The 24,336-nt window shown below is 45.4% G+C and overlaps 1 protein-coding gene across 1 annotated transcript; it reads left to right on the top strand.

The window, feature by feature from the left end:
• Window positions 1-14,454: 14,454 nt before the first annotated feature.
• otop1 (otopetrin 1) lies at window positions 14,455-20,239 on the top strand (the record flags this gene model as incomplete). The annotated part of the gene is made up of 6 exons (XM_080529776.1): window positions 14,455-14,827; window positions 15,110-15,246; window positions 15,612-15,670; window positions 15,861-15,991; window positions 18,879-19,792; window positions 20,069-20,239. 6 exons carry the CDS (start codon window positions 14,455-14,457, stop codon window positions 20,237-20,239), a joined length of 1,785 nt encoding a protein of 594 aa, XP_080385902.1.
• Window positions 20,240-24,336: the final 4,097 nt, after the last annotated feature.

Here is a 24,336-nt window from a genome sequence, read left to right as displayed (position 1 = left end):
TGAATAACAGGCTGATAGTCTTTGATATCTGCACTCTGGTTGACTGAGTAACAAGTGAAAAAGAATGATGTAACGTTAATGTTACAGCTAGTAAACATGGAGTAACCACATTAAGTATGCCCTTATGGTAGTATGTATGTATACAGAACATGACTCAAATCTATCCTAAGATGTAACGCTAACTAACTAAGTTTGTTTAATGTCCCAGGGGGGATTTGATTTCACAGTACTATACACAGGCCAACAATACATGTAATATATCGTCATATAACACAGGACAAGACTCTAAATACAATATAAGTGGTGAGCACAGAGTCTGCCCTGATATACATACTGTAACATAACTAGCCTCAGCCCATCAATTATGTAATTCTATACAAATATAAATGATGGTGACTGACTGACAGGGGGAGCTACGTGTGCTGACCTCCCTCTGTGCCCAGAACCACCACAATTAGTTTGCTTCATTAAAGGGTGTGAATGTATATGTGTTCTCCAGTGCCTTTTGTCCGCTTTAAGGTGGTGGTAAGTTGAAGGTTGAAGGCAACATTTTCCGGCGTGCTACGCGCGCACATTACATTCTCCCTCTGGGCTAAGCCCCGGATCTCCTACGATCCTAAATCCGCCCCTGTTGTAATCCCATATGAGATGGGCCGTGTAGCTATGTGGCATGACACACCTTCCCACGTTTTATACATTAATGGTGACACAATCAATGGTTAAATAAATTACTTGGTTAACTTGTGACACACATCGCTGTATTAAGACATACATTTTTAATTGGTTAGTTATCTCAGGTAGCTCGCTACTTAGCTAACGTAATTTACCAGAGAATCCGATTGCCAGAGAAATTGCTTTCCAAGCTTGGTCAGTTTTGATCATATCTTTATACCAGTCATAACTGGGGTCGAAGAGCTCCCTGTGGCTTTAAATTAGTGTCATCAGCTTGTCATCGTCCATGGTGGCTGTAAGTTGTATAACGTTACCGGTCAATTAACGTACAGTAGAGTAAATATACGTTTTGGGTTGCCAGACGTCCGGTTTTCAGTGTACAGTCTCTATACAACGTGTGTATAGTGTGTGGCTGTTCATTCAGTCGTGCTATATTACAAATCTGGCAACCCCGTGCAGCCAAAAAAGGCTACCGTAGATCTTTGAGTAAACTAAGGGTACGTTAGTTGCTCAAAGATTTACAATACAAAATACAAATAACAACAATGACAATACTTTTTTTAGTAATATTTTATTCACATGTTAACACTAGGAAAGCAGTGAGGTGTCGTAGGGCACCAGTGAGTACAAAAAAAATTCTACCTTTGCACTCGATCAAATGTCAGGACCCTCCTTTCATGCCTTTTCCTAGATATGTGCGTTCTACCACCCAGCATCTTTACATTTTCAAAATCGAGTTAGTATAAAGCGATTTTGCAGTATTTCTGTGTGTGTCTGTGTATTTGCCTTGGAATTCGGCTGCCATCTTTTTCTCCAAGGCTGCAATTCTCTTTTATATCAGCAGAGGTAGCAAGGGGACACACTGTGCTCAAACTTCAGGCTTCAGTGCTGAATTAGATACAGTGGATAAGACTGATAAGTATGTAACATAATGTGTTTATATATAGGCTATATATAGAAATAGGGATACATAAGATATGTATATGTACAGACAGTTATGAAAACGATAAACTGTACAGTTGTCTCCCCATCCCTTCAGATTTGTTGGAGCTGAGGTTTTTTTTTCACAGCGGGTTTACCCAAGTTTCATGCAATAGTGATAAGATATTATGATATATGTAGCCTATGTACAGTTATAAATGATCAGTGTTTCCTCCAGGATTTTTCACATTAGTGGCGGGGGGGGTCCTCATTCGCATAAAACGTGCACGCGCGCTCAAAACAAAGACGTAATTTCACTTTACCCACGCAATACCCACTTAAACATGTGTGAGGATACGTAACGGCGTTTTGTGACAGAACTTTCACTTTCATTCATAAAATTCACCCCGTCTGTGTTACGAAGCACTTGACTTTTGGACCATTGGGACTGACTATAGCGTCATATACCATCAAAAGGGGGGAGATGCGACATGAAATATGTCAAAATGCAGCACTATCATGCACAGATCAGCCTTATAACCTTATAACATGTAATGTTAGATATAACGTTAGACAGGGAGCGCAGATGTATTTTTATGAACGATATGTGGCTGGGAGGGAAAAATCACAGTATACCCACTAGAAAGCGCGTCGCCTCGCGCCGCGCACCTGTTGAGAGATTCAGTCTCGATTGCAGTGCGAACACAAACGACGAGGTTAATTGCAACATTGTGGCAATGGTGGCGGAGGAAATTCTTTGGCCTATAGACAACTGTACAATCATTCATATTGAGTTTATTCACCCAATAAAGTAAAGATGAATAATACTGCCCTTCACCTTATTATCAGATGTTCAGTTATGATTAGACCTGTGTCGGCAATGATAATAATACACAACAGGCAAGACGGTTGTAGCCTACATAGATATACGCAGATTCATATTTGTAGATTCGTTTTCGAACATTATATAGTTGATTTTGGCAACATTGTAGTAGCCAATTGCAGAGTGTATTAATTATTTTGTTTGTTTGAATCCTCACTGTGTTCGTGTTATAATGTGCAGTGAACAAACACTTGTTGGGTGAATAAACTGTCTCTTGCCACAAATCGGAATTCTCTTGCCGTGAAATGTGTACATCAAATAAAATGATGTCGGCGATCTACTAGAACTGGAGCAGGACGGGCGCGTGCGACTGCAATGTACCATATATATCTCATATATATCTCGTTCCAGCTAGTCAACTCGTGTTCCAAATACAGATGACTCAATAAGACATAGCCCGCAGTGCAGAGTGCATATTTGATTATGTAATAATAACGAACGGATATTTATAATATTGTATTGTATTTTTTGTATATAATGTTGTTGTATTTTTTTTCGGAGTGGGGCAGTCCCACTCATATTATATTTTCATTTTATTGAACTGATATAGTGAAGACAGACAGGAAAGTAAGGAGAAGAAGGGTATAAGTCTCGCGCGCCTGTCTCGTCCCAGCGAGGCAACTTTTGACAAATAAACGTGTAGGCTAAGAACTAGTTTCTAAAGTGAGTTACAATCACTTGATGTAATGGTTGACGCATGGGGGAGGGTCATCTTATTCTCAATGATCGCTTTTTGATCGTTTCCGATCACCACACAAAGGATGCCAATTCATCCAACAAGCCCTTCAAACCCACCAGAAAGGTTGTACTCAGTTGTACTCAACTCTCTCAACTCTCGCAGCAGTAGTAATGAAAGTCATTGCAGTAGCCTACATTTGATTATGTAATCATCAACGAATATTATATAACGAACGGATATTTATAATAGACCTACAGTATATAATGTATTATTGTTTTTTCTGAGCAGTCCCACTCAGAATTTTTCATTTTATTGGACAGATCTAGTGAAGTCGATCAGTCCTGTGAAATGACGTGCGTTGTGCATTGAATGACACAGCGCTGTCAATTTTCAAATAATGCAATAGGATATATATATGAATTTACAGAAACACATCATCATGAATGGAAACACGCAAGAGCGTGTATTTGACAAATAAAGTGTGCGTGTGTTGTGGTGACCACCTCGTAAATACACACCATCCAGGCAGGAGAGAGAGAGAGTTGGGGGCAGCCAAGCGGGTTTCAAAGACGGCTCTCCCGCTTACTAAGCTTACAGCAGTCGCAGGCTTGTGCATCTCTGTGAAGCTCATAATTATAATAACACAATATTGCAATATTTATTACTATTATTTTTTTTTATTATAATAATCAACCATCATTCATTAGTAGCCTAATGAAAACTCCTGCAGTCCCGATCCATCTCCTCTCCACTTTACCGTGCATGCACGCGCTCCTGTGAGATCATTCAAGTTTCAAGTTTATTTGTCATTATACCAAATACAATTATATAATGTAATGAAAATAAAAAGAATGAACATATGCAGCCATTCCATATAATAACATATAATCACAACTCACAACCCCTGTGAGCAGTTGCAGGGGCTGACAGGCTGACGTCACCGGCGAATTTCACGACAAATAAACAGACCATCACTGTGAAGCTCATAATTATGATAACACAATATTGCAATATGTATTACTATTCTTTTTTAATAATGATAATCAACTTTTCATTCGAGTAAAGCTCCCGCAGTCACAATCAAACTCCTCTCCATATATATCATTTAATTTGTTCCATAGTTCGTTTTCAGCTGACTCAAGCTTCATATCAGATTGTGCTAATAATTTCCCCACTTCTCTGCTTCTCTGCGCATAGGAACTTTATGCATTTTTAGAGGTAGCCTAAAGTGATCTTGTCATTTTCTCTTCTTGTGTGAAATCGCCATCCAGCGGTTTTTGTGCGTCAGTACACACTCCCCCATTGTGAAGAGTGGTCGTGTGATTCGACACCTCGTCGCGCTAAAAGTAGGTAAAAAAACGTTGCGCGTCTAGTGTTAATGTATGCCATCATGTTAAATAACGTAATACTTTGGTGGGTTGACATCACCCACGGAAATATGGGTTGGGAGTATTGTTCCGCACGGACAGTTTAGTGCGTGGTACCCGAGTTGTTTATTCTACTTACTGCTTGAGTGTGTTGTTGACAATCATTCATGTCCTTCATTAAACGTTTAGCTTTGTCATTTGATACGCCGCCTACGACTCTCGTTTTTTGGCACTACAATACCCTCCTTAAAGCACATATTTTATCTTGGCATCTTGGTGACGACGGCGCCAATCTCTCCCAGATCAACGTCAAACTCCTTTCTGTTCACCCTGAAGTAAGTTTGTAGCAGGTTCGTGCACAGAGGGAGACGGACAATAGTACTGGCGGGTATAAGAACGGGCGGAGCCCAGTTTATTTCACACACACTGGGCTGGTCAATGTCTCTTTAAGCTGAGCCTCGCTCAGGGGAGTTCTTCTCCGTGCACTCGCCTCTCTCGCCCGACCCTTTCGGTCGCGGCTGGCTCGCAGGGCTTTTCGCCACTCTCTCTCGCCCGTTCTCGTTCTCCTCTCCGGTCTCCTTCACTCTCTCTCTCCTCCACCTGACTGAACTCCCGGGGGAAACAAAGCAACACATTAAGAGGGCGCTTTGATGAGGACCTAATTGGCATCAGCCGGTGCCAATTACGCCCCCATCCCCTTCACCAACCGTCCTGTGGCTCCCCCTGCAGGTCGGAACGCGCCATGTTCCCCACACACCCCCACCACCAGATTCCCTGAACGGGAGAGGAAGTCGGCCACGACCATCTGCGCCCCCGGCCTATGCACCACCGTAAAATTGAAGGGCTGCAGCGCGAGGTACCAGCGTGTGATCCTCGCGTTAGAGTCCTTCATATGGTGGAGCCACTGGAGGGGAGCATGGTCGGAGTAGAGGGTGAACGCGCGCCCCAGCAGGTAGTACCGGAGGGCGCCGACCGCCCACCGGATGGCCAGGCACTCCTTCTCCACCGTGCTGTACCTGCCCTCTCGCTCCGATAACTTGCGGCTCAGGTACAGCACCGGACGGTCGGCTCCCTCCACCAGCTGGGTCAGCACCGCTCCCAGCCCCCTATCCGATGCGTCCGTCTGCAGGGAAAAAGGGATGTTAAAATCGGGAGCATACAGGACAGTTTTACCACAGAGAGCAGCTTTAATACCTTCAAACGCCACCTGGCACGGCTCCGACCACTGGACCGGGTCTGGGGCACCCTTCCGGGTGAGGTCGGTCAGGGGGCTGGCCAGCTCCGAAAACCCCGGCACGAACTGCCGGTAATAGCCCGCCAGTCCCAGGAACCGCCTCACTTCCTTCCGGGTCCTGGGCCGCGGGGCGGCGGCGACCGCATCGGTCTTATCTATCTGCGGTCGCACGTCCCCACCGCCCAGGACGTACCCCAGAAAGCGGATCTCCCCCCGCCCGATCACGCACTTCGCTGGGTTGGCCGTGAGCCCCGCCCGCCCCAGCGACTGCAGCACGGCCGCTACCCGCTGCATATGCTGCGGCCACGTATCGCTGTAAATCACGATGTCGTCGAGGTAGGCCGCTGCATATGCAGAGTGCGGCCGCAGGATACGATCCATGAGCCGCTGGAACGTAGCCGGGGCCCCGAACAACCCGAACGGCAGCGCGGTGAACTGGTATAGACCGCGCGGGGTGGAGAACGCCGTTTTCTCGCGGGACCCTGGCGACAGCGGAATCTGCCAGTATCCCTTCGTACAGTCCAGGGTCGTATAAAATGTAGCCGCGTAGCCAAGCCGGTCCAAGAGCTCGTCGACCCTGGGCATTGGATAGGCATCGAATTTAGACACCGCGTTCACCCGTCGGTAGTCCACACAGAACCGTTCAGCCCCATCTCGCTTGGTCACAAGCACGATAGGGCTGCACCAGTCACTGTGGGACTCTTCTACCACGCCCAGTTCCAGCATTGCCTCTAATTCCCGGCTCACCACGTCGCGTTTGTGAGCCGGCAGCCTATACGGCCGTGTACGCACCGTAACGCCCGGTTGCGTACTGTATCTATGTGGTGTTCTATCAGCGTGGTGCGCCCGGGTAGGCGGGAAAACACGTCAGCGAACCTCTGTTGTAACTTGGCCACGTCCGCTCGCTGGGCCGCCGAAAGATGGTCTCCTAAGTGGGCCGGGGTACTAATTTTAGACTTTGGGACCTCCGGCCCGAACTCATCCCTCTCGGGAAGTAGCGTAGCCAGCGCGACAGGGATCACCTCGGTCCATTTTTTAAGGAGATTTACGTGATATATCTGCGTGCTATCCCCCCGATCCGAACGCACCACCTCATAGTCCACCTCCCCCACCCGCCGTGTGACCGCGAACGGCCCTTGCCACTTGGCGAGTAATTTAGAGCTGGAAGTGGGCAGTAATACAAGGACCCTGTCTCCCGGTGCGAAGATGCAAAGCTTAGACCCCCTGTCATACAGGCGCTTTTGTCGTTCCTGGGCCTGGTGCAAATGCTCCCGTGATATAACCCCTAACGTGTGGAGCTTTGCACGCAGGTCCAGGACGTATTGAATCTAATTTTTACTGTCGCTGGACCCCTCCTCCCAGCTTTCTTTGATGAGGTCCAGGACGCCGCGAGGCTTGCGCCCATATAAGAGCTTGAATGGGGAAAACCCCGTGGAAGCCTGGGGGACTTCCCGCACTGCGAATAACAGGGGGGCTAGCCATTGGTGCCAATTTTGACTATCCTCGTGAACGAACTTACGGATCATTGATTTCAGCGTCCGGTTGAACCGCTCGCACAGACCATCGCTGGCCGGGTGGTGCACGCTCGTCCGGACCGCTTTAATATTCAATAATCCGTACAGCTCTTTGTGCTTGGTGCGTGACATAAAATTGGTACCATGGTCAGTGAGGATCTCTTTCGGGATCCCCACCCGGGAGATGACCTGAAACAACGCCTGCGCCACACTCTTCGCGGAGATGGAGTGCAGGGGAATTGCCTCGGGGTATCGGGTTGCGTAATCTATCAAAACTAACACAAACCGATAGCCTTGTGCACATCGCTCTAATGGGCCGATAATGTCCATTCCAATACGGTCAAATGGGGCCTCTACCAGGGGGAGACTCTATATTTTCTCCCATTATATTTAATCTTGATGGGGACCACCGGGTATACGTGAACATCCCCATGCACACACAGTATTGACACCCTCGATGCCCCTACCAATGCCCCTGGTCGCACCAGGCGCTGGTGGATCATAGACTGTAGGCAGCCCGAATCCAGCAGCGCCTCGCACGTACCCCGCTGCATCCTTACCCGGATGCGGTACACCTCGCTCGGGTCCGGGGGAGGGGTGACCTCGTCGGCGGTGATGACAGCCCGGCCGACCTCCATAGCCGTGCACTCCCGGCGGAGGTGGCCAGGCTGGCCGCACCGCCAGCACCCCTCCTCTGCCGCCTGTGGGGCTCTCTGTGGGGTGAAGGGCGCGCCCCCCTGCATTGCCTCCGGCCACCTGCCCCGGGGAGCGGCCATCGGCCTCTCACGCCGTGTCCCCCAGGTCTGGAGAGGGCAGGTGGTTCTCGGCCAGCCCGATGGCGGTGGTGAGGTTGGCGGGCCGGTGGTAGGCTACCCAGGCAGCGGTCCGCGCCGGCAGGCCCCCCACGAACCTCTCCAGGGCGACCTGCTCCACCACCTCCGCCGCCGATCTCTCCTCGGGCTGCAGCCAAAGCCGCGCCTGGTCCAGCACCCGCTGGCCGTACAGAAACGGCCTCCCGACGGCCTCCAGGGTCAGGGCACGGAACCGGCGCCGGTGCTCTTCCGGGCTCAGCCCGAGCCGGTCCCGGATGGCCCTGACCACTGTCGGGTAGTCGGCCTGGCTGGCCGCTGGGAGACTAGCCAGCGCGAGCTGCGCCTCCCCGATCAGCAGGGGCCGGAGCTGGTGGGCCCACTCGTCCTCTGGCCACCCGCTGCTCCGGGCCACCCCCTTCGAACGTCTCGAGGTAAGCCTCCGGGTCGTCCCCCTCCGTCATCCGCTGCATCCGGACTCGGGTCCCACCGCCTGCCACGCCGTAGTCCCCGTTCCCCTCCCGGCCGCGGATGATGGCCCGGAGGTCCGCCCGGTCCTCGGCCTGGGCGCGGGCCATGTCCATCAGAGCGTCGTGGCTGACCCGCGCCATCGCCGCCTGCTGCTCTTGCAGCTGTGCCAGGTGGGCGAGTATATGTCCTAGGGGCGACTCCATGCCCCCGCCTGTCCGTTATTGGGTGTTGGGTCCGCCTCTCCTCTGTGCCTCACGTCGGGCGCCACTGTAGCAGGTTCGTGCACAGAGGGAGACGGACAATAGTACTGGCGGGTATAAGAACGGGCGGAGCCCAGTTTATTTCACACACACTGGGCTGGTCAATGTCTCTTTAAGCTGAGCCTCGCTCAGGGGAGTTCTTCTCCGTGCACTCGCCTCTCTCGCCTCTCTCGCGGCTGGCTCGCAGGGCTTTTCTCCACTCTCTCTCCCAGACTCTCGCCCGTTCTCGTTCTCCTCTCCTCTCCGGTCTCCTTCACTCTCTCTCTCCTCCACCTGACTGAACTCCCGGGGGAAACAAAGCAACACATTAAGAGGGCACTTTGATGAGGACCTAATTGGCATCAGCCGGTGCCAATTACGCCCCCATCCCCTTCACCAACCGTCCTGTGGCTCCCCCTGCAGGTCGGAACGCGCCATGTTCCCCACAAAGTTGTCTGGAGCGGTCCTCGTGTACACTACAGCCTCAACTGTTGACCAAGTTGAACTCTCCTTTCATTGTGAGACTGCAGAATCTTTTTACAACCGCCTCCTTTTTACGTTATGGACAATTAGTTGATGCTCACCAAGCTAGCTGTCTATGACCGAAAGACGTGTGTAAAATGTATGCTCCAGTCTTTCTCCCCGTTATGAGTGACTCAATTAATGTAGATACACCAGTTGAAGTTTCCCAATTGTCCCATTGTGACACAATCCGTCGCACGTCAAAATTCGACACTGCATTTTTTCTGTCGCACGACCAAAAGAATTCCGTCGCACGACAAAATCGCACGCCGTGTGCATTGGCCTTAAGAGTCAATTTCTCCCAACAATCTGCTCGGAAAATGGTCGGGGCCGACAATCGTAAATATTAAACGTGTTCAACCAAAAATCCTCGTCTGTGGTCGAAATTGACAACTCCCGAGTACGATTGTGACGTGGAATGGAATGTAAGCTAATCACACCTCCATTTTAAACCTCCATTGGCTAAAAGCTGTAATTTTGTGAAGTGTTAACATGTCATTTTATGAAGTTTTAATATGTTTTCAGGCGAGAAAGTAACCACATATATTCCCAAAATGTGTCCAGTTTACCAAAATAACCCGTTTATATACTGTATCTGATCTGACGATTTTTCCGTCTTCTGTTCGCTAGCTATATTATGGCTGCGTTCGTAAATTCGCCCTGGAAATCTGATCAGCACTCATGCAATGCCTCTTGTCCAATCAAATTACCTGGTCCCTTTATGACGTTGAACCCAGTGTGCGCTCCGGCGCTCTCAGAGCGAATATACGAACGCACCCTGCGTTGCTTTTATTGCTTACTTACGGAGTTCGACAGAAACATCATAACATAATTAATTAATTTGTAAAATGATTTGGGGGGCCAATATCTTTAGCTAGCTCAAGTAACTAGTTTACTATATTGTTGTCTTAGCAGTTGGTAAAAGAACATGATTAAAATAAATATATATGAGCAATAACATATCGTGGGCTTGCTGCAGCAAGCACAATACAACCAACTTGTCCGTCTGAAGCGACAATACTGGGATCATTCGTGATTGGGCTACAATACCGTATTGACCCACATATAAGATGACCCTGATTATAAGACGACCCCCCTTTTTCACGACTCATTTTAATATATATATACTTTTTTGGAAATATAATATAGAAAGAAAATTATTTTATTTGTATTCACATTTCATAAAACATCTTTTGGTTAATGTTTTATATAAAAACATTGAATAAAAAATGGCTGTAGGCTGTAACATTGTTTGGTAAAAATGTATGTTTTCAATATTCATTATCTAGCAATGAGGCACATTGGCCTAATGGCATACATTCATTACGTTTTTCGATGACGTATTGACACACCCTCCTGTCAACCTCCTGGAAGCGGCCGCTTTGCGCACCACGATATGCTTTTCTCTGGCTATGAGCATTTTTCAGCCGATCTTTTTGGCCTCGCCATCTTCTAACGTTACACTCTGTAACATCATATTTTTTTTGCTGCTCTAGAGTTATTTGAAGCCTCTGCTTCATTGATCACCATGATCTTAAAGTTGGCATCGTAACTCCGCCTCTGCTGTTTATTAACTTGACCAACTTTAGAGCCACTTTGTTCGAGCTGGTCCGAGTGTCTCTCCATCTCTCCAGGCACCTTGTCACTGGGGTGTGTGTGAGAGGGAGCGGGAGACGCACGGTGGCTCGCGTGGGGAACAGTCTTTTGGCGCCATAGGTTGTTGTGAATTAATATTGACGTGTAAAAGTCTAGGGCGCGAATATAAGACGATGCGACTTTTTCTGACAGGGAAAAAACCCTGTCTTATATTCGGGTCAAAACGGTACTATAGGCTAACGTGTATGTAAGACACGAATAAACTTGGATTTCATGCATTTCAAGTGGCATATTTCTAATCATGACGACGTAGCCTTGTGTAAGAATGCATTTCACCATGTTAATTCCCAGTATAGTGAAAATACCACCGCTCATCTGTGATCAGACTTGGCTGGGGTGCTGCAGCTGAAGAGTATCAAATAGAGTGCAAAAAAGCAGCATCTGCACACTCAAATCTGTGCAAAAAACGATGTTTATTGCAAGCTTTCAAAATCCAGTAGCCCATTCGGCGGTAACCCGCCCCATCTGGCAACCCTAGACGCGAAATGCATTTTGGGGAATCAGTACTCCAGAAGTGTACAGTCGTATCACACTTAAATTATTCAGAAAATATAGTATATATGTTACGGTACATGTGGGATAACGGTACATGTGGGAAAACTAGGGTTAGGTGCTAGGGTGCTACGGTTAGGGTTAGGGGTAGGTGTAGGGTTAGGGATAGGATTAGGGTTAGGGTTAGACATGCCAGCATGTACCAAGTCGACATAGCACCTAACCCTAACCTTAGTTTTCCCACATGTACCGTATTCCCACACAGTACCGTAACATACTAAATTTCTCGCATACTCAAATCTCGCATACTGTACAGTGTGAACGCTCTCGCATACTCAAATCTACGTCATATCTAGTATGAGTAGTATGCTAGTATGCTATTTCGAACACAGCCACGGTCTTTAAAAGTCTTAGAAAGGTATTGAAATTAACCTCAAGATTCCTGTATATACCCTGTATGCATGTGGGTGTATATCGGAGCACACCACACACAATACCATCAAAACTGTTTAATCCATGATTTTTTTAGCTTCATGTGTGGGGTCTCTCTCAGATAAAAAAATATGTTTTGAAGATGTGTCCAGAGGCATCAGTAGATGTATGTACACAGAAAATCCTTATATGTGTACCAGGCTTAATTGTTAGTAGGTTAGACAAACTTCGAAATCCGTTTGGTTTCATTCGTAAATGAAATTCGTTCTCAAGAAACAAAAAATAAATGTTGGCTGGATATTATGCTTACGAAGGTCCACCTAAATTATAAATTACCCATTTTATGGCAAGTAATACTTGAGCCAGAGTTGACAACCATGGCTTCATTTATTTACTCAAAGCGTAGCAGGATTCGGTTCCCGCGAAATGATAATAATTAGGCTATCGTTATTGTTTTTAAAATAAGACCTTTTATAACCAGGTGTGGAGCTGAAAATCTGTCCATGGCGCTGGAATTTAGTTGAATCAGTATTAGTTATTTGTCAGGATATTATAGGATCAAATTGTGACTTGTCATGTGTGACCTGTCTCAGAAGCTAAATATATCCTCTTTGGGCATAAGGCAAGCATGAGTGTCCTGTTGACTGCTTGTTTTGGGGATGATTGGGAAGATTGCAGTAAGGCACATGATATTAGTCTTTGTTAAACGCAACTGTAAACACGATTGACCCTATACAGAAGAATGTAAGCCACTCCGCCGTTTCCATCAAATGGGGATACCTGTCTGTTTTACCTGTCTGTTTTACCTGACATGTCTGTTACATAAGCACGAGCAACAAAACATGCCCGCGAAAGAAAACCGACCATTATCCGCCTGCCAATCGAATCAAAACGAAACATTAGGCCTACAAACAATCAGTTTGATGGAATTAAGGCTTTGCCAGCTGATGGGTGCAGTGTGTTTGTTAATTTGACGGACACATTCTATTGAGAGCATTGATGAACGATGATCGATTGGGTGTCCCACTCATGCATGGCATTGATGACGCTGAAGATCTCACCTGAAGAGGATGTGAGTGTATTTGTCGATGCTGATTGGCAGATACGGTCTTTGACTGTAGATAGAGCAACGGAAACGAAGTACTGATTATGTATCCGAGATAACCCGCCCCCCAAGAGCGAGTCTATTGATCATTCTTACAGGGCTCATTGACGGCATTGTCAATTGTTACTTCTCAATGTACTTTCTGGCAGTGTCATGCCCAAACGTGCAGCAGGCCTTTATGTTAATTGTAAAGGTTAGCGCAGCACTGGTGACATAAACAATATAAAAAATGCACTTGGCGTCTGCTGCGTAAAATGTGGAATAAACTCGAATTCAATCTGGGTCAGGGGTTGTTCAGTCAGCTTTCCACGGGCGTCCTGAGAGACAGCATTGAAATATAATGGGGCCCATTGTTAAGCCTTTACCTGTATCACTTTCAATAATTGCATTTGACTCTGTAATTTACCACTTGTTCATATTGCATTCGGTCATGAATGAATGCGATACATTTGTTTGAAATTAAATTGATTTAAATAGATAGACACAACTGGTTATTTGTAGTTATTACGCCCTCACCCTAATTTTCCATCGTACAAAATCTCCCTCTTCTCCACTTCTTGTGTTGAGTTCCAACTATTGTTATATTGATTTCACTTTTGGCCATAGCACACTAGGTGTTGCCAAAGACGATTTCATTACAACCAACTTTTTCGCGCGGGGGGAGGGGGAGAGGGGATCTCATTAAAGATGAGTCCTAGTTCAACAAAGCCATTGACAAAAAGAGCCATTGTAGATTTGACCATTGAAATTTGATTCGTTTTTTTTTTTTCACTGTTGAAAAGCTTAGTTCTTGAAAAGGCAAGTGGAAATGGACTGCTAACTACTGGGGCGCATTTGGACAGTTGATCAAGACAGTCTAGGCTAATACCAACCTCCGCACCCGTGAAACCCCGCCTAAGTGCTTATATATCCTGCTTTTTATCCTAAGTATGCCACTGGATAACCACTCAAAACGGATTTCACAGCGACTTGGATAGAGCGCAATGCTAGTTGGCAACTGCCAAACGAGGATCCGCAGACCAAACCTCTTAGTTTTGGGGGATTAAGTTATTCCATGATGAAGGTTTTTTTCTGTAGATTGAGTGAATGTCCACTAATTTCACAAAAACGTATGGCAGGTCCAGGACAACGGTCTGGGGTCACCAATGGCTGAAACTCAATCTATTCAACTTCAGTGACTCAGCAAGCGGCTATGAGGCGATATAAAGACATTTCTGCTAAATGGTACAAGAGGACAATAGGATCTGTCAAATACACCATGGTAGGGAAGCAGAAAACGTATGAGAACATCGAACTTGCTATTGGATTTTATTAACATGCAGTTGGCACAGTACCTATCCATCTGCGTCCCTTCATTGTTGCAACAGGTTACGCACTTGGCCTTCCACAAATGCACTTATAGCGCACCGTGTTGACGTTGCTCTTCTTTCGGACTCGAATGTTACAGATTTCGGCGCCATGGTCGAGCACGGCGGCCTCGATATTATGTGTTTGAATAAGTATTGTCACAGTTCCTCCTCGTCTTCCACCTCAGAGCGAGAAAAGAAAATATTCACCAAATTGAAAGTCAGTTTGACTGAGGACTATCCACAGAAGAACGCGGAGATTCTGAGCGGCCAGTATGGGACTAATTTGCTTTTGATCGGCGTGTCGTTGATGCTGGCCACTGCGCACCATGGCGCGTCTGTGAAGGAAGATCACCTGTTGTCGTTTATCACGACCCTCATGATCCTCCAGCTGCTGTGGATGATGTGGTACATCGTGAGGAGGGACAGGCAGAACAACGTACAGGCAGAGAAAGATGTGCACGCTACTACGTGTTGGATAAGAGGTGAGGCTGGTGCACGCTCGTGTTTGACATGTCCAAAGATGTGTCTTTAGGGTATAACAATTGTGTGGTGTGTTTTACTTTTATCACGAGTGGGTTAGCAGATAAGAATAATTATTAAACGCTTTATGATGAATGATGGTGGAATGAGTCTTATCAAGTACTGTATAACTAAACAATCTGAACAAAGTGATGACGCGCATAAATTCATTTATAGATGTAGTTGGCTTTTGCTGCTTATTTCGTTTCAATGCATCCCCATTGTAATCGATGTTTCATTGATAGGTGGATTAACCCTTCTGGCGCTGCTCTCCTTGATTATGGACGCCTTCCGTGTCGGGTATTATGTTGGTTATCAGTCGTGCGTGTCCGCTGTTGTGGGGGTATACCCTATCATCCACGCCACTCATACTATAGCACAGGTAAGGTCCACAACTACCAAGCTTCCTGAGATGGTATAAATTCTCGGTCCTGGTAAATCCAATTTTGACTGTTTAAAAAGTAAATAGTTAGAGCTTGGTTTTGGCAGGACAATGTCCTTTTTTCTCAGGCAAAAAAGAGAATTGTCTCAACAACACAATCCTGTCATTATCTATGTTATAAGAGTATCAGAGGTAATCCTGGGGTTAAAACGTTGGTTTTATGTGGAGCTCACTGTGGAGGCAGTTGTTTTTGCAATCAAAAGCCTTTATCTGAGACTAAATTTATGTTTTTTGTCGGCCTAATTACATTTATTTCATGGCCTATTTGGGTTGTTATGCATGCCTGATTTTGACATTTCTTTTAGGTGCATTTCCTCTGGTTTCACATCAAGGATGTCATCAAGACATTTGAGACTTTTGAAAGGTATTGTAAAATAGAATACATTTCGATATAGGTTAGATACACAGCTACTACAACAACCATGCTTCTTACTCAAACTCAATCTACACATCGTCAACACATCTAGTTGATTTACTATTCCATATTATATCCACTTATGAATACTGTGACAACGAATGTCCAATTCTTTCCCCAAACGTATGATTTCCCTCAGGTTTGGTGTCATCCATGCTGTCTTCACCAACCTCCTCCTTTGGTGCAACGGAGTCATGTCGGAGGCCGAGCACTTCCTCAACAACCACAAGAGAAGGCTCTCTGCTCTGGGCTACATGAACCTCACCATAGGTAAGACTAGGCTCTCCTGGGCTACATGAACCTCACCATAGGTAAGACAAGGCTCTCCTGGGCTACATGAACCTCACCATAGGTAAGACAAGGCTCTCCTGAGCTACATGAACCTCACCATAAGTAAGACAAGGCTCTCTGCCCTGGGCTACATGAATCTCACCATAGGTAAGGGGACAGGGGTCGATTGCCGGCTTGTACCAAGAAGAAAAAAGACAATGGTCCACTTGAAAGCTCACTTCGTTGGATGAAAGAGAGGTGTGGGGGGGTACGAGGCAGGGGGTGGAGGGGTTGAGGGGCGCGCGGGGGGGGGGGGGGGGGGGTAAGCTAGGCAGCCCAGCAGGTCTTGTTTGTGTCGAGTGCCTCTCTCTGGTTTCACGAGACACGCACGGTCGCTAGCATCCCCCCCACCCTTCTCACCCTCAAACTCCACCTCAGACGGCTTTGTCTCGGCCCGGGTGCTCCCAAGGGCGCTGCAATTACAGTAACTGATACATCTTAAGCCAGGCGGGGGGGGCAGGGGGGGGGCTCGGCCGGTCCCCTCATATCCGGCCGGCTGTGAGGCTGGCTGCACCGCTGTTGTTCCCTTTTTAATTAAAGGGAGCAGGACCATAGTGGTGCCCTGAGGAGGAGGGGTGGAGGGGTGCTTCAAGACAGGGTTGATGTTTTCTTTTTTAATGCACTCTAGAGGGCAGCACTGAAGTATAAAAGTATAAGATCTTTTTTTTTTTTTAAGTATACATTTAAGCCTTATTTTGAGGAGTGACAATGTGGACAATGTGTGTGCCGGTCTGTATTTAGGTGTTGAGAATGTCAGTGTGTTGAGTGTACGAAACACAAATGAGACTCATTATGAAAGACTGGGGGAGGATCTAATGTTGACCAGTACATGAATGAATGCATGAATGAATGAATCGTTTAATGACCACACGACCTAGGTCGGTGGAATTTGTTTTCGGTACAGGTGGAAAAGCTCAATACAGCAGTGTAAAAAACATACACACATTGCATATAACTATCCCATGGACATGTACACACATATAGAGAGACAGGGTAGTGTTGACCAGTACGTATAGAGAGACAGGGTAGTGTTGACCAGTACATATAGAGAGACAGGGTAGTGTTGACCAGTACATATAGAGAGACAGGGTAGTGTTGACCAGTACATATAGAGAGGAAGGGTAGTGTTGACCAGTACATATAGAGAGACAGGGTAGTGTTGACCAGTACATATATAGAGACAGGGTAGTGTTGACCAGTACATATAGAGAGACAGGGTAGTGTTGACCAGTACGTATAGATAGACAGGGTAGTGTTGACCAGTACATATAGAGAGACAGGGTAGTGTTGACCAGTACATATAGAGAGGAAGGGTAGTGTTGACCAGTACATATAGAGAGACAGGGTAGTGTTGACCAGTACATATAGAGAGGAAGGGTAGTGTTGACCAGTACATATAGAGAGACAGGGTAGTGTTGACCAGTACATATAGAGAGGAAGGGTAGTGTTGACCAGTACATATAGAGAGACAGGGTAGTGTTGACCAGTACATATAGAGAGACAGGGTAGTGTTGACCAGTACATATAGAGAGGAAGGGTAGTGTTGACCAGTACATATAATAATAATAATAATAATAATAATAATAATAATAATAATAATAATAATAATACATTTTATTTATAAAAGCACTTTACATATACAATCTCAGAGTGCTACAACACAGTAAGATAAAGCAAAAAAACATTCAATTAAAAGGCTAAAAAAAGGCTCTATTAAAAAGGTGAGTTTTAAGGCCTCGTTTAAAAGCATCCACAGACTGTGGTGCCCTTAGGTGGTCAGGGAGAGCATTCCACAGCCTGGGAGCAGCCGAGCAGAAGGCCCGATCTCCCATCGTGCGGAGCTTGGTCCTGGGGGTCTTGAGGAGGTTGGTGGCAGTAGAACGGAGGGTGCGTGAGGAGGTCTGAGGGGTATGGAGGAGTTCCTTGAGGTAGGGGGGGGCAGTTCCATGGATGCACTGGTGGGTGAGGAGGGAGACCTTGAATGCAATTCTGAGGGAGACGGGGAGCCAGTGAAGTGATTTGAGGATGGGGGTGATGTGATCATGATCATATTTGCGCACCCTCATCAGGATCCTAGCAGCGCTGTTCTGGATGTATTGAAGTTTCTGGAGGCAGCTGCTAGGAATCCCGATGAGGAGTGCATTGCAGTAGTCCTGTCTGGAGGAAGGGTAGTGTTGACCAGTACATATAGAGAGGAAGGGTAGTGTTGACCAGTACATATAGAGAGACAGGGTAGTGTTGACCAGTACATATAGAGAGACAGGGTAGTGTTGACCAGTACATATAGAGAGACAGGGTAGTGTTGACCAGTACATATAGAGAGACAGGGTAGTGTTGACCAGTACATATAGAGAGACAGGGTAGTGTTGACCAGTACATAGAGAGAGACAGGTCTAAATTTGCTCTTGTTCTGAAACACAGAAACCAGAGAGATTGTGTTGAAACAATGTGTCAATAATGTCTTATTGACAAAAAAAAGAAAAAAGAAGAAGATTGGTACTCAAAATTCCCCTGGCTCATCACTCACAGTAAAGTGTTTTGTTTCTCTCTCTAAAGTGCAACCTCTGGGGCTCTGAGGGAAATTATTCATTCGGTCACAGCGAAATATAAGACACAAAGACAGACAGACAGACAGGATATGTAGCTGGTCTTCTGCACAGACTATAAAATACTGTAACCTTGATTGTCCTATGACAGTATGTTCATAGACTATAGGGATTGGATTGCATTATGAAATGATGTTATGTTGGCGCCCCATGTATGATATAATGACTGAAAACTATTTGACTTTTGATCATGACATGGGTTGTTCCGATTTGTTTTCCAGTGGATTTGGAGCCTCACTGCAACTGTACCACGAGTGCCTGCTCCATGTTCTCCAGTAGCCTCTACTATCTCTACCCCTTCAACATCGAGTACCACATCTTCGTCTCGGCCATGCTCTTTGTCATGTGGAAGAACATCGGACGCACCATGGACCTCCAGTACAACCGCAAAAGGCTGGCGACGAGGACCCACGGCCTGGTGGTAGGGCCCATCCTGGGCCTGGTGGCCTTGGCCAGCACCATCGGCGTCCTGGTCGTTTACATCATCCACGTGGAAGAGTCGCTGGAGACCAGGGAGTCGGCCGTCTCCATGTTCTACTGCTACGGCATCGTCATGCTGGTGTCCATGTGCTCCGCCGGGGCCGTCGGCCTGCTCATCTACCGCGCCGAGCGCATGCCCATGGACACGGCCAAGAACCCCTCGCGGCAGCTGGACACGGAGCTCCTGTTCGGCTCCTCCGTGGGCTCCTGGCTCATGTCCTGGTGCAGCGTGGTGGCGGTGGCGGCCACCCAGAGCAGGCCGCGCTACCTCTGGACCTGCCTGCTGTACTCGCTGCTCATCGTCCTGGAGAAGTACATCCAGAACCTCTTCATCATCGAGTCCCTCTACCGCCAGAGGGAGGACGGGGAGAGCGAGGACCCCGAGACGCCCGCCGCCGCCCCCGAGATCTTCTCTGTCGCGTCCTCTCTCGCGCCTCCCTACAACGGCATCATCAACCGGGCGTACGAGAACCCGGACAAAGGTCACCCCGTCACCTTGGAGAGCGAGCAGGAGGAGAACGGACAGGTGTACGGGTGTCCGCGGAAACATTCGGAGGTGCCCCTGCACGTAGCGACAAATGTGGTGGAGCGCCCGAGCAAGAAGAGGCAGATCCTCAAGAACATTGCAGTCTTCCTCTTCATGTGCAACATTTCAGTAAGCGTCTTTCTTATTTGTTTACCCTGTACGGATGATTTATCCACCTGTGTGTGTCATGCGTTCAGTGTGATTGGTAGTGAAACAACATAAAGGTGGTCAAATATTTTCAGACCCCATGGTCTGATGTTGAGATGAGTGTGCACGTTGGACATCGGTGATGGATTCAATTCTCTGTTGAGTACAAGTTTATACAAGTTTAGATTTTCTGAGGGTGTGTCGCTTTAAGTTCCCTGACTTGACCTGATGTCCTTATTTGGTCTTTCCTTCCTTCAGCTCTGGATCCTCCCCGCCTTCGGCTGCCGACCTCAGTATGACAACGGGCTAGAGCAGGAGATCTTCGGCTTCACCATATGGACGACAGTTCTCAATTTTGCTGTTCCCATGAACCTCTTCTACCGCATGCACGCCGTGGCCTCCCTCTTTGAAGTGTTCCGGAGGGTGTGAAGGAGAGTGATGGGGAGTGTCCCTCCCGGGGGGGACTGGGGACTGACAAGGCAAGACAACATGCACAAGAACGCTTGTCACCAAGGTGAATGAAGAGCGATGGTGAGGAAGAGTCATGTCACTGAAAATACTGATTCTTCGGTTTAGATTGAGATAGTCACATGGTCTTAATAAGCATTATATGGCAACTTTACATACGACTTTTGAATAACAAATATTTGGGTTTGTCTTAATTGAATGTTCCACCTAAGCATCATTTAAGCGTTTAAGTGTTTTGTTAGATGTATACTGTATGTATGTGATGTTTGGTTCCAAGCATTTTATTTAAAAGAAAAAAGCAAACCCGGCAAGCTTACATACTGTACCTGTTTCACAGTAGACAAGCAACGATTTAACGCCCTAATTCTGGGACCTCATCATGCCACATCATGTCTTCTGCAATATTCAAACACCATGATAGGCAGCCAAGAAATCTCTCGGCATTGATTGTTTAATGCGGTGTAAGAATTGTACTGTATTTTTTAGATATTAAGTGCAACTGCCTTTAAACTTTTTTCTTGCCTACTTTGTAGCATTCTCAAATATACGTACTGTCATGGATGATGTTCTCGTTGATTGGAATACACAGGAAACTCACAACTCTGTGGAACACTTGAACTTCTAGGCTGGCTAGGCTTGGATCCTACAGTAGATAGTAGCATAGGGCAGCACTATATTTGGAATGCTCTTAAGTGTAACACTGGACTATAGTTCTCAGAATCTGAAACGTATCATCACAATGTCTTTCCAAAACGTGATATATTATTATTCTGCGCCTTTTTTGTGACATTTGCATTAAGTCAAGAGAGAAGTTGCTGTTCATGTTAACATTGTTCAAGGGATGTTCCACTTTTTCCCAAAAAAATGTATTCCTGGTTTTACATGTATCTTAGTTTCCTCACCCAGACAGTATTGATGTACTGTACCTATTTTGCTATTGTAGCCTCTGTGTGTTTTGTTACTATGTCACCATTTAATTCAGAAAATGTCAATTGGATGAAGATAATGGAGGAGTTGAGAAGTCAGTTGTGATAATACTCACAGAACCGTAACCAGATCAAGTACCTGAATAGAATACCAAATACATATGTAATTATTAATAGAATACCAAATACATATGTAATTATTAATAGAATACCAAACACATACAGTATGTAATTATTAATAGAATACCAAACACATAAATATTAATAGAATACCAAATACATATGTAATTATTGTCCAGCTTTTTTCACACAGTGTGAGCTTAGCGGAAGTAGCTCATCGTCATCAGAAGGGAATACTCGTGAATACTTGTTTTGTACATATTTCCATAATAAATTAGGCCTTATGGCTATACAAAGATGACACAATGTGGGTTTGTAAAATACCTAACCAAAATGCCACCGTAAAACCTGTTTGGGGAATACATGTTCTTGAGCAGCATTCTTCAATAACATGGCTGTTTAAAAGGTAAACTATACAAATAGTTGTCAAGACCAGACCAGGAAAAACACCTGGCCCTAGTTCAAATAGAACTAATTAATAACTTGAACCAAACATCTTGACTCCTTGACAAGTGAGCATTGACAATCACCATAACCTGTGATTGCTGATTGATTTAACGATGAAATACTGAAATGTAGTTCTACTGTATGAAGTGTTTAAACAACATATTTAGGGCTGTAGTGGACTGTCAGAAAACTTTAAGTTCTCAATTTGGTGCTATCTACTGTACATGTTTTCAGTTGTATGTGCCAACCTGTGATCAATGCTTATTTTGTGGACAATTGTTGGTTAACTTGCACCAATACTATCATCTTTGTACATATTTGCATGTAGAATAAAACCACTGTACATACAGGCACTGTTACAAGATTATGAAATTATACAGTGATGTCATGAAGGCATATCTTTTGTCAAATGAAATAAATCACATTCAACTTGGATTTAAAACCCTGCACCTGCCACAACCTTGTGGGTCTCTCTCTCTCTTTTACTTTTGAATGTTGGTGAGTAACTATCATAATAACAATATGGATGCAAAGTAGGTCAATACTCACAAGGTGGATCTCTTCTGGCCATCCTAGTGACATCTAATGACATCCCTGTGACATCTAATGACATCCCTGTGACATCTAATGACATCCTAGTGACATCCTTGTGACATTTAATGACATCCTAGTGACATCTAATGACATCCTAGTGACATCTAATGACATCCTATGGACATCTAATGACATCCTAGTGACATATAATGACATCCTTGTGACATTTAATGACATCCTAGTGACATCTAATGACATCCTAGGGACATCTAATGACATCCTAGTGACATCTAATGACATCCTAGTGACATCTAATGACATCCTTGTGACATTTAATGACATCCTAGTGACATCTAATGACATCCTAGGGACATCTAATGACATCCTAGGGACATCTAATGACATCCTAGTGACATCTAATGACATCCTTGTGACATTTAATGACATCCTAGGGACATCTAATGACATCCTAGGGACATCTAATGACATCCTAGTGACATCTAATGACATCCTAGGGACATCTAATGACATCCTTGTGACATCTAATGACATCCTAGTGACATCTAATGACGTCCTAATGACATGCAATGTCATCCTAATGACATGCAATGTCATCCTAGTGACATCTAATGATGTCCTAATGACATGCAATGTCATCCTAGTGACATCTAATAACATCTAATGACATCCTAGTGACATCTAATGACGTCCTAATGACATGCAATGTCATCCTAGTGACATCTAATAACATCTAATGACATCCCTGTGACATCCTAGTGACATCTAATAACATCTAATGACGTCCTAATGACATCTAATAACATCTAATGACATCCTAGTGACATCTAATGATATCTAATAACATCTAATGACATCCTAGTGACGTCTAATGACATCTAATAACATCTAATGACATCTAATGACATCCCTGTGACATCTAGTGACATCTAATGACATCCTAGTGACATCTAATAACATCCTAGTTTATTTTTATTTTAGCCTTTATTTAACCAGTGTCGGTCCCATTGAGACACAATGGTCTCTTTTTCAATGGAAGCCTGGCCAAGACAGCAGCTTAAAAACATAACGTTTCAACAGTTAAAACAAACAATACAACAACACCAGATCAACAACAAAAAATAGACTAAATACAATTTGATCAGATAGGATCAATAGGATAAAAATAATGGGACTTTCATATAAAATATAAAACAGGAGCAAGAACGATATGAATAAATAGAATAAAAATGGGACTTTCATATAAAACAGGGGCAAGAACGATATGAGGCTGATTCCAAGTTACTCACGAGGTTTTTAAATGTTCCAAGAGAAATTTGTTCTTTCAAGTTTAGAGTGCTCTGTAATGAATTCCAGGCAGTGGGCGCACAGTGCATGAAGGAGTGCTTGCCGAATTCAGTGTGAACTTTGGGGACATTTAGGAGATAACAGTCGTTGGAACGTAAGGAGTAAGTACTCTGGGTTCTTGAAATATGACCACTTAAATATTGGGGGAGTAGGCCTAAAATGGCTTTATATATAAAGGTGTGCCAGTGTGAGAGACGACGTGCAGCCAATGAGGGCCACTCAACTCTGCCATATAAGGTACAGTGGTGAGTGAGGGCTTTGCAACATGTGAGGAACCTCAGGGCACCGTGGTACAGAGTCCAGAGATTGCAAACATGTTGCCGGGGCATGCAAAAAAGAAGGTCTCCATAATCCAATACAGGAAGAAAGGTGGCTGCAACTAACCTTTCCTGGCAGCAAATGTAAAGCATGTCCTGTGGCGATAAAAGAACCCCAGTTTCAATTTACATTTTTTTATCAGGTTCTCTATAGGACATCTAAAAGAAAGCCGGTCATCAATCAAAATAGCCAGGTACTTATAACAAGACACCCAGGTACGTATAACAAGACACTCAGGTACTTATAACAAGACACCCAAGTACTTATAACAAGACACTAAATCGATCATGTTTCCTTGTAAGGAGAACACACTGGGAGGGGGCTCAGGTATCTTCCTGCCATTTGAAA

This window comes from Nansenia antarctica (assembly GCF_963989245.1).
Source record: "Nansenia antarctica genome assembly, chromosome: 4".
Lineage (NCBI taxonomy): Eukaryota > Metazoa > Chordata > Actinopteri > Argentiniformes > Microstomatidae > Nansenia > Nansenia antarctica.
This window is presented reverse-complemented; position numbering and strand designations above follow the sequence as displayed.